At 38.9% G+C, this 12,063-nt stretch overlaps 1 protein-coding gene across 1 annotated transcript; it reads right to left on the reverse strand.

Annotated features, from left to right (window-relative positions):
- Positions 1 to 1,869: 1,869 nt before the first annotated feature.
- urod (uroporphyrinogen decarboxylase) lies at positions 1,870 to 9,158 on the reverse strand. Its single transcript, XM_038300405.1, has 10 exons — positions 9,000 to 9,158; positions 6,800 to 6,912; positions 6,538 to 6,617; positions 6,217 to 6,279; positions 5,435 to 5,632; positions 5,195 to 5,356; positions 4,270 to 4,404; positions 3,848 to 3,948; positions 3,496 to 3,562; positions 1,870 to 2,111 (listed from the first exon to the last, which is right to left on the reverse strand). The coding sequence occupies exons 1-10, from the start codon at positions 9,020 to 9,022 to the stop codon at positions 1,947 to 1,949; spliced, it is 1,107 nt and encodes a 368-aa protein (XP_038156333.1). The 5' UTR covers positions 9,023 to 9,158; the 3' UTR covers positions 1,870 to 1,946.
- Between the last annotated feature and the right edge of the window lie 2,905 nt (positions 9,159 to 12,063).

The raw sequence follows: 12,063 nt of genomic DNA on the forward strand, positions 1-12,063 counted from the left end.
CCTTAGAAAGTCCCCGAGTTTCGACCATCAACGGTCCTGGCATAGTTATATAGAGATATTTGATCACTTTTCTCCTCAAAAATGGTTGGTTTCCTCACACATCTAAAAAATAAAAACAAAAAACAGGCTGTATACTGTCACTGAGGTTGACATTTTAGCCTGTTAGACTTGATGCACGTCTGGCATCAACTTCTTCAAATAATATCCCAGAAGCCAGTTTTAACCATCCAAGGTTTAAGGATTTTGTTAATTATTTTTCACCTTGTACCGTGCATAAGTGCCTCCTGTGGCAAAAAAGCCTCAGCATCATTATACCACCACCATGCTCAGGTTAATGCAGGTCTTCATGTTACGTAGGATAGTTTTGATGTTCTTAGAGGTCAAGTACTGCTTCAACACACCTTAAAATAATTACATTTATTTCTAGAGTTTAACCTTTAGGGCTGAAATTCTTGAAAATCAATATTGAATTCTTCCTTAATTTACTCCTACACACGCACACACACATATATATATATATGACTTTTGTCCCAACCAAGGGTGTGACTTTGTGATGAAAGTTGGTAAGGACACTTTAAGGGTGGCGGCTGATGGACCTACAGTTACTCAACACAAACGCTTTCAATAGGGTTTATATTTTCCAAAAATGAGCTCAAACATATATTTATTTAATGCTTTCCTATTGTTGAGAACAGAAAAGAACCAAAATACACTGATATTTATAGGTATTTAGACATTAATGTATTAAAAAAAAAGGAATAACAGCAGATTCTGATGCCAACAGCAATATATCATGCCTCCCTAGTATGGACACAATTTCAGTTTCATCCATCAATCCATCTAGAAAAATGTGGATTGATCGATGTTCTCTTTCAGCTACATCAGTGATTATCCTCCTTCAAAAGCAGCAAAATCAAATTTAGAAATTTGTCCCACATATTGCCAAAGTCTATGTATTAAAATTATTTGTGGGGACATGTCCACACCAGTCCTTCATAAAGTTACGCCTGTGGTCCCAGTGGATTTCTTTCGTGATCACCATGCATCACCCTTCAGGCTCTGAGGTTTAAGTCACGTTGGTTACTGGATGCTGTTAAACATCTTACCCAACTTCCTTCCTATAGAGGTTAATGGTTAGGTAAGACAGCAATTTCTTTGTAAAAAAAAAACATTAAGATGTAATAAACCAGGACTGAAAACGACCACACAAAAATCCAGATTTGTAGGTTCTTATCCGTTTTCTCGGTAAGGGAAGTATGTGTGTGTGACTCTTCCCATGCCGAGATTCAGCAGGGGGAGTTGCTCAGTCAGGATGTTAGGCAGCAGAGTCATCAACATCTGCTGTGTGCTGACATTTCCTCCCAAAAAAAAGCAAATGTTTTTCTTACTTTGACAAAAGCTGCCTTGACAAAACCCTTTAAAACAAATCACCTGTTGTTGTTTACAGGGCTTTTAAATCCCTCATTTGTTTTTCAAAAGAACTACTCTGCCTGAAGACAAGCTTATAGACTCTAAATATACTTAAGTATTTCAGCGTTTTATATATTTATATGTGCTACAGTAACATTCCTGAAAAAAAAAAAAAACATAATACTTGTAAAATATTCATCATCCAAGCTTACCAACAGATGAAATATCCTCACTAATATGGTCCTACAGCTGAGCTCTACATGTACATCTACATGCTAGAATCATCTGATTGCTTTTCAATCCAAGCACATAATCCACTCCTGGTTGGATAAACACCTCATGGATGAAAAGAAAAATATCCCATTTTAGAGAAGCAACATGTTTATCCTGAACAGCTGCACGATATGTGATTGTGTTTAGCAGTGATTCACACAGTTGTTTTTGTTACTTAAACATAGATACAGGTTTAGATTTTTTTTTATTAAATAATGCATTTTTCTCCACATCATTAATAATATACATTCTCTATCTTGTCCTCATGCTTGTTTGATTGCGAGTTTAGAGTGCTGGTGCACGGCTTCGATGAAGGCACCGACGCTCTCTGGGTCCATGTCGGGGTAAAGGCCGTGGCCGAGGTTAGCGATGTAGCCCTTCCTCCCAAAACCCTCCAACATTTTCTTCACAATCTCTGAAATCCGCTCCTGCAGGCGAGGAATGAGGAGAAAGAGCTGGTTAGAGGATTACTTCTTAGAAAGAAGATTGTCGGGGTGACTTAAAGAACCTGTCCCAAAAAGTTTTCCCACCGTTTTAAACTTTCCTGCCTCTAATTCTGTGATGTTAAAACCAAAAACTCCAAACTGTGCCGTCACTGTTTATTCCCTAGCAACGACATGACATCAACAAACTTCTTTTTTGAAAATTCCCTGCTAAAAATAAAGGCTTTCCCACAGGATGACCCTGCCACCACTTTGTTTTACTGTTTGGATGGTGTGTTCAATTTTCACCACCCGTACAGTAGTGTTTTAGGTCAACTTTCAGCCATTTCACCATTACGACCAGGCTTGCGGAGCACTGGTCTAATAGTTTCTCCCACCGGAGCAGTGAATCTCTGCATCTCCCCCAGAATTACCATAATGCTGCATTCACACCGGACGCAGCAGGCGCGACAGAAGCAGCGAGTTTACATGCAAAGTCAATGGTTGACGCGCGTCAAGGCGCAGCAAAAGGTCCCGCGGCGCGTTTTGAGCAGCAGGCGCAGCGCGTCTGAGCAGCTTAAGCAGCGAGTCGGGCGCGTTTAAGCATCTGACGCGCGTGGCGTGCCGCAAACGCGCTGCTGCTCGAGATGGAAAAATTTTACTTTTGCTGCTCGACGCGCCACGTCAACCAATAAGAGAAGCTGATCTGGGAGCTGGCAGGGAGAGAGACACAGCGCTGATGATACAGAGCGCTATGATCACTCCTCTGAAACAGTTTATTAACGCATAAATTAACTTAAAATGCAGAAATCTGACGGCAGAATATGTTGGCTTTTATTATTCTGGTGCCTGCAGATCGGACTATTTAGATGAAAAACACCTACCAGCTGCCAGAGCAGCAAAGCTGCTTCAGCCGCGCGTCAGAACTAACTGGTACAAGCAGCAAAAATGAAGCAGCAGATGCGATTTTGCTGCTCTTGCTGCGTCCGGTGTGAACGTAGCATAACTCTCTTGGCTGCATGCATGCGGCCTCTCATTGCAGGTGTACCAACATGTTGGTAGGTTTTCAGATGTTTTCTGGTTTTGCACAAAGGACTGAACAGAGCAACTATACATCAAATATGTGCTACTCCCTGTTGGTGTATCCTTATAAAATGCGCTACATATATATCCACATAGTGGAAATGTATGTTATAGCTTAAACAAGAAATGTAAGAAGTATACTAAATCTGCTTTTATCAGTGATCCAGGCTATAAATGGTAATGAAATGTTATTTTTTTTAGAGGCTACACTTCTTTTTTTTCTTCTCCCAAGGAGAAAACTGCCTAATTTATCAGAGCCTCACATCTGTCAATATGCAATTCTAAACATTGAGGAAGTAGAGGTTACCTTTGGAGCATACAGGGCACAGGGGTCCATGTTACCCTGCAGGCTGACCTTCCCTCCGGTGCGCTCCCTGAACGAACACACATGCACACAAACTTGTTAATCCTTTAACCAACAGGTTAAGTATTTGATGAGGGAAGCAGGAAGCACATATGTTTGTTGACTTAAATCCTGCAGCCAGAGACCAACTAGGGGGAGGAAAGTTGTTTTAGAGAGTGCAACAAACCCATGATCTCTGCTGTAACTGGATTAATAAGCTTTCAGCTGCTTCCAGTAAAACCAAACAGAAGGACTGAATTTAAATGTAGCAGCAAAGGGTGGGGATCAGTAGAAGTCTCTATAAACTGTGTGTTACCGTGCTGATCGGGGGTCAATGGTCCAGTCCAGCCCCACCACTTCGTAGTGAGACTCGGAAAGCTCCTCTAAAGCGTAGTGAGCATCTTTCGCAAACACAATCTGGAATAGCAAAAGACATCAAGAGGTAAAGATGGCTCATGCTGATCCAGCTTTGATGCAATACTGCCACCTACAGGTAATGAAGGGTCATAGAATTTGGCATCATTTTTATTGATCCCATTAGGGATTAGGTGTTATTTTAGCAACAGTATGCTTGTGAGGGAACACAAGAGGCCTGCGTTTGTTAAATCGCAGGCACTAATGCAGTGAATAAATGAGATCATGCATTTAGAGCCTCCATGTTGTTCTTGGGGAATTGTTTGCACCTAATCAGATGATGCCTACTGATCTAAAAGCATCTCTGGACACGGTGTCTCTCACCATCGGAACATCCTGTCCTTTCTCCTTAAGTCTGTCCTTGACACGGCGAGCGATGTCTCGGAGATATGGCAGGGAGAACTCTTTAAACTCCACCGGGCCCAGGATGCCAGCATGGGAATCAAACACCTGCAGAGCCTGGAGAACAGAGAGGTCGGCAGATTAAAGATCTAGTTAAACAGTCTGAAAAAAACAGCATCTTTACAGTAAATCAGCATTTTATTTCAGAAAATCCAGACAATGTCCAGTTGGTTAAATCAGGCTTGAACTCTGAACCTCTGGGATTTAAGTGCAATGCTCCAACCACTAGGCCACCACTACCTACTACTCAGAACTTCCGTCTCTATGTGCAAATGTGTTTGAGACAAAACATGTTAAGCTCCTTGTCAGGAGGATTTAATTCACAAGCAAACCAAGCTAGAATTAGTTTTTTTTTTAAGGAATATTCTTGAAAACCACATTATGTCACTTTGTATTGGGCAATTACAGTGAGTCCAAACAAACTATGCAGAATCAATAGTTTGAAGATGCCAGCATCATGCCATGCCAATCCGTCATAAAGTTGGAGGGATTTAAATCTTTAATACTATTTGTGTTACACTATCAGTAAATAGTAAAGTCATAATATCATTACATCAAGATATAGTTTTCTAGACTCAACCATAACAATGCAGCTTTGCGTTTCAGGACTTTGGTCCATTTCCTTAGGAAATCAAAAGGAAAATGGTGATCAGCAGTATTTTTCTGCTGATATAAAGAAAAATGGCTTCCCTGCAGAGAGTAGGCGGGAGCTGCCGCAAAAATAGCAGCAAATAACCTTTTTCCCTGTAACTCACATCCCCTCCCCTTCACAGTACGAATCATCTTCTTACTAAATATATTTCAAGCGATGATGCGGTGTAATTGTAAAGGCTAAAATGGTTCTGACCTGTGCTCCTGCTGCTACCTGACCCAGCAGGTACTCTACAATCACATCCGTCAGCATCTTCAGCAGCATGTGGCTGGACTCCGGGTGCCGGTAGAGCCAACGCTTGGCTTTAGAATATGTGTTGGAACCTCCGCCTTCGATCATGTACGCCATCAGGGTCCACTGTGGAACGACAAGGGTTTAACCGCGTTCTTGTTTCTCTAGACATCAACAAAGCAGCGGGTCGCGACTTTCTCTCACCGGAGCTCCGGTGAATCCTATGAGGGGAACTTTTCCTTCAATCTTGTGTCTGGTCAGCGTGATGGCTTTGAAGACATAATCCAGCTCTTTGTTGACATCCACATTGGGCTGGAGACGCTGCAGGTCCTCCGGTTCCTTCAGCGGGTCGGTGAAGGTCGGACCTTTACCAGGCAACATCTGGACCCCCATACCCATGGCCTGAAAGGACAAACACAGAAACTAAATATTTACAAAGAGACCATGAAAAACGAGCGTTAAGTTTGTCTTCTGGTGTATAAATATGCTCATGATAATAATCCAATAATCTATAAATTATCTTCCAGCACAACATGATGAAAAATGAAGGTAAATAAATTGCTTTAAAACAACAATAGACTAAACTTTTCTGATTATTATCTGTGAAATATATTCTATTCGTGTCATCTGTTCCCTCCTCTTAATGATAACACTAAAGGTTTTGGTTGTAACTTTACAAAACAAACAAATATCAGGGAAGTATCACTACTATTACAAAATACTGCAGAAAACAGTTTAAAAAAAAGCCTGCAGTAAATTAAATATGGCAAATACATAAATCTCAATCCCTAAACAGACACCTTTAAAGAAGGATTATTTTACAAGTTTATTATGTGACAGAATTCAATATTTAATACAACTGGAAAAGAATAACTATCAAAATTAGTCATGTATTCATTTTGTTTCTACAGCCGCCCCCCTACAGTCACACTTCTTTAAGGTAAAGGTAATTAAATATGTTCAAAAACTGACACTGGGTCCTTTACCTGTGGGATGACTAGGATGTCAGAGAAGATGATGGAGGCATCGAAGGGAAAACGTCTCAAAGGCTGAAGGGAGAAAAGAAGGACATCATCAGAGGATAAGAGATATTAATCCCAGAGCTTAACTCTTATATCATGATCCTTTGAACAGAGTGGAGAAACAAAGCAAAACTAAAATTGCATTTACAGAAGAAATAAAACTGCCCCCTACCCTATAGCCCATATTTATTTTTACTTTAAACTTTAGTATTATAAAAATATGATGACTGTTTGCCCTGTGGAAGTCAAATCAGCTTTTTTTTCTACAATCATTTGAGTTTTTACCTGCAGGGTGAGCTCACAGCAGTCTTCAGGGGACCGACATGTGTCAAAGAAGTCCTTCCCTGCTCTGATCTCACGGAACTCTGCAGATAAACATTCAACAGAAGAAGAGTTGTTACCAACCGCTGCCTCATTAACAGACATCAGATAACAGGAACAGTGCAGATAACATTAAACAGATGCAAAACCCCTGCCAGAAAATAACATCATCAACTTTCAAAATCCTTGCAGTGAAACGAAAGAGGAGTTGATGGGATATCGGTACCTGGTAGGTATCTCCCAGCCTGTCTCATACACCAGACAGGGACATGTTCGGGCTCTTCTCCTCGTGCTGCTCGCAGGAATGTATCATTCTTCAGCTCAGGGAAGTCTTTGGGGCTGGATGGAAGAAAGATCCAATTTAAGATTAACAGATAAAGCAACAGGTGACCGAAATCGATATTTTCAGCTTATTCAGCCCTGACTGGCCCAATGAAAAGTAAGAAAGCAGATCTTTCTCTGATCATGAATGCAGTATATTTTCATTGACAAGCTGCTGAGGAAGCTAAAACCTATTTCTTCCACGAGTTTCTCACCGCAGATGGTTGCAATTTCGGTCTGATTCTCCTATTTGAATAGTCAGGCCACCTAAGTCCATACACACTCTCTGCTTTGCCTTTATAGGACTGAGATCAGGGATTGGTGATGGTAAATTAATTAATCGGTCGTCTATAAAACCCACTTTACACAGATCCATTGTAAAGTTCTAAAACAATTCTAGCAGCACAATGAACACTGCATTTAACCCTTCCCCTAGTGAGCAGTGGGCTGCCATTGTGTGGCGCCCAGGAGCAGTGTGGGGGTCAGGCAGCCAGAGCGGGGCTCAAACTCAGAACCTCAGGATTCCAAGCTCTAATGTATTTGAGTATTTTATTTTTTACAGTGGAAAAACTTGGAATTATGGGTAATCCAGAGCGTAAATAAAACCACAACCTTACGTACAATTTGTTAGCGACGACGGATAACAAAAAGAGTTATTTAAGTGGATTCCGGAAAAAAAAAAAGCAAAGAAGAGCTGCTGAAAGAACGAAAAGAAATTCCCAAAATAAACACGTTCTTTCAAAGAACTGAAGAGGGAGAGGTGGACGTTGCTGCTGCAGGGAGTGAAGACTGCGACCAGGAGATGAATGGAGAGTGTGTGGGTGAGGAGGGGGAGCTGTGAAACTCAAGGTAGCCTGATAAGACTCATTTTACAGCAGAATATACTAAAGTATCTCCATGTCTAGTGAAGGTGAAGAATGAAGTGATGAAGTGTGTATGTATGGGGCTCATTCTCTGTCTGTTGGCTACGGCAGCAGCAGCGGCGTGCATGGGGTGTTGTACTTCATATGGGGCCCACCAAGATAATGTTGCGTACGGGCCTATTGTTGTGTCGTAACGCCATGGCCCAGAAGTGTGCCGCCCTGAAATGCCTCTACATGTTTTTCTCTAACTATCCTAAATGTTAAAAAAAGGAACACATCCTGTAAAAGCTTGTAAAGCCATGACATCATCATCTGGGCTTTACCAAACTGTTTCATGTGCAGGTAAACACGCAGCTCCTGCATTAACAGGGCTTCTATCACCTATAACTTGCTGCCGAGTTGTGATCACAAAGTAATGCTGTCCATATTAAAATAAACAAAACAAAAAAACAAAAAAAAATTGCTTATGGTTTTAAAGAAAAATCAAAGAATTAAAGCAATATACATATTCCTAGTCATCCTAATGACCTAAAACTCTTACTCCCAGCATTATTAATTACTTACTTTTTTCCCCACTTTAGCTTAAACTTTGAACACAAATAGTTCAACCATGACAATGTGCTTCAGATGATGCAACCCATCCCTTCAAACAGCAAATATATTACCCTGCTTCACCCCTCCCACTCCCTACACAGCATCCTGAGCTGATCTGCCCTCAGTGAAAGGGACTGATAACCTCCCCTTCATTCTTATCATCCAGCAGCAGACAAAGAAAACGGTTGAATGAATGTAGGCTGCTGATTGATCCTAGAGTAAAAGCATTACAATATCATTTATGTTTTCTATTTAGCACTGTGTTTGCTTTATTTACCAACTTTCTGAGGACCAGCAGACTGATTTTAATGTGGTGCACCTCCATGTTTAATGTTAAAGAGTCAGTTTACATGTATGGAGTGAATTACCTTTAGGTTAGGAATGTAGTGTCAGGATTAGACATAAAACATCTTATTTAAGCCGTTATTGATATTATTGATAAATACAACTTTGTGTGTGTAAACATTTTCTAATTATCCCTACTAGAAGCATTCTGTAAATTCCTTTACTAAGGAAATACTAATTGATGCTTTCATAAGAATGACACAGAATGTTTCATGAAGTTTCTGTTTAGGCAGCTAGCAGCTAATAAAAGGCTGAAAGAATAACGCTGAAACCCGGTTTTATAAGAAGCTAATTGATACTTACAGGATAAAGTCGTTGTTGCTCATGTCTGCGGGAATAAAGAAGCGACAGGTTCACCTAAAAGCTGCTTTGTCTACGTCTCAAGCCGTCACTTTGCATCTGCGGCTCGTCTCGTTAAACTGGCCCTGCTCGCTAGAGGGCGCGGCCATCTTGGAAGATCATGTGATCAGTCACCAAGCCACCGCGACGTTTCAAAATAAAAGCTTTTCTCCGCTTGTGTGTGTGTGTGTGTGTGTGTGTGTGTGTGTGTGTGTGTGTGTGTGTGTGTGTGTGTGTTTTTTTGTGTCTTTCCCCACATAATTAAACCCCTTGTATGGAGGACAAACTCTGGCATATTTAAGAATAGAGAAATAAATAAATGCTCAATAAATAAATAAACAAAATTTCTACCCAAAATGTAGGTAGAAATTAAATTATAGAGTAAGACATAAATGTATATGTCTCTATTAATTAGCTTCATTTATGTACCTTTATAATAATAACCTTATTTATTTATTGTCCCTTATAATCTTTAACTTAATTTATTTATTATTTATTTTTTAAAGTATTTATTTATGTGCATGATATATTTTTTGTCTGTTTTATTCTTCCTTTGTATTTTTGACCCTATTTATTTCTTCCATGCTATTTATTTCTGCCTGTCGTTTTTACATTTCTGTCTTCATTTCTGCCTCATTATGTAAAGGAGGAAGGCTTAGTGGGTCAACTTCTGCCCATTGGTTGGCGGCCCATCTTCTTAACTCACAGAGCTCAGAGTATTAAGATAACAGTTCTCTTATCTGTTGCTGTTGTTCAATAAAAATACATTTTAAGATCATTTGAAGCAAGAACATTATACTTTTAAGGGTCACTATATGGCTCATTTACTGATCAGACCAATTTTATTTTATTCTAAAATGTATTTTAATTGAAACATTTATCCTATTCTATTTTTGTGTTTTTGTATTTTAGCCTTCAGTTTTTATCTTATGTTCCTTAACTGTGATTCCTGTACAGCACTTTGGTCAATCCCGGTTGTTTTAAATGTGCTTTATAAATAAAGTTTGAGTTGAGTTGAGTTAAGTTGAACCTAATGGTTGGCCTAAGGCGGACAGGCATAAAAAGGATATTTTTCCTGTATTAAAATCATCCCAATCTCAGAAACCTTGTAGCACTTTAAGCAATGTTTTGGTAAACTTTTAAACTGTCATCAACTTTACATGATGAAGCTGTGAAAGAGAAATATTTTTTGAGCTCAAACATGTCCATAACAAAAAGTCAAAGGTGTAAAAAAAGTTTAATTAAATTATTTTTGCTTTACATGTATTTGACCCATCCTCATAAAACCACTATGGTGACTTTAAAACTAGAGATGGTTATTTTATGATCATAGAAATGTTGTTTGGTTTTGGTCTTTCAAAGACTGTTAGCTTCAGTCCCAGGGAAAATCTAATCTGGATTTGCATGGATCTCCTAAAATGCTGCCTCATTAAGCCTCATAAAAAAAAAAAAAAACCTTAACTTTCTTCCAACTCTTTATACCAGCAATGCATGCAGAGGGGATCCTAAATGGTTCTTGATGAATACAATTCTAACAATAACCACTATAATTTCTACCTTTGAATGTTTAATATAGTTTTATTTGGCATTATGGTTAATGCCTATTTGGCAATAAACTAATAATATTTTATTCCACCTGTTTAAAACAATACAAAGCAAAAATAAACAATTGTCATCTGTATTTGCTTGTATATTAGAGTAAAACAAAAAAAAAAAAACCAAACAAGAAAAACAAGCAAGGAAGACAGAAAAAAAGTGCAGGCCTTTTTTAGTGAAAATGAATTGGGACAAAAACCCTATAAGTTCAGTTTAGATATATTTCAAAGCCTTTGATTTCTATGTGATTTTTCTCCTTTTACAAAGGATGATAACAATTATTTACAAAACTGAAGTCTTTACATGTTGCAGCTTTGTCAACAATGGATGGTGAGGTTGCTTGAGGACCCAAATGCAGAAATCAGGAGGCTGAGGTGAGACTTGAAGATTTAATCAGTAAACAGAGGAAAAATCCAAAGAACAAAAATACTGAACCAAAAAAAACTTCAAAGGAAAACTCACGTGGGGAGTGAGAGATGAGGAAACAACAAGGAACCAGCACTGATGGAATATATAGGGGAACAGAACAAAGGATGGACTAATGAGCTAAATAAGGATCAGGTGTGAGTGGAACCGACTAGAAGGAAGCCAAGGGGAAAGGAAACAAGCACAAGGGGGCAACAGAGAGTAACTAAAGACAGCTTGAATATAATGGAAAATAAACCAAAGAACAAAACAGAACAACTGAAAACAGAAAACTAAAAACTCAGTGTCCCAAATCGGGAGAACCATAACAAGCTTCTTAATGAGGAGACCAGTTTAACCGACACTTTACAGGTGTCCCAACTTAGACTTTGGTAACTGTTCATCTAAGGCAGTGTTACACAGTGAAATTCAAGCGAACCAGATAAACCAAATAAACCAAAAAATGACAAAAGGAGTTAAAGCTTTATAACCAATATTTGTTGAGCAGCTTTTGAAAATGAAACATAAAGAAGATGGATTAAAAACCTCTGGAATATTTTTTATTTAATACAAAATCTCATTCAATACCAAACAAGAAGTTTGATATAATAGGAACTTATATTTTTTAATTTTTAAAGAGAAAGATTACACATTCCATACTGCTTAATATGTTGAGTTTTTAAGATCACATTACCTGAAGCTATAGTATCTGTTAGTTTACAGTACCTTAATAACTTGCAAGCAAGAAATATGCGGAAAGTCATTTATAAGCTCTGATATTATCTCTGAAAAACATGTATATACACACACACACACACACACACACACACACACACACACACACACACACACTGATACTATACATATACACACACATAAATATCCATCCATTTTCCATGACAGAGGCCAAGTACACCCTGGACAGGTCGTCACTCTATCAAAGGACAACACAGGGACAAACAGGACAAACAACCATTCACACAAACACTCACAGAATTTTTTTTAGAGAGGCCAATTAACCTGTTTT

The sequence above is a fragment of the Cyprinodon tularosa genome, unplaced genomic scaffold, assembly GCF_016077235.1.
Source record: "Cyprinodon tularosa strain WSP-4 unplaced genomic scaffold, ASM1607723v1 ctg45, whole genome shotgun sequence".
NCBI lineage: Eukaryota > Metazoa > Chordata > Actinopteri > Cyprinodontiformes > Cyprinodontidae > Cyprinodon > Cyprinodon tularosa.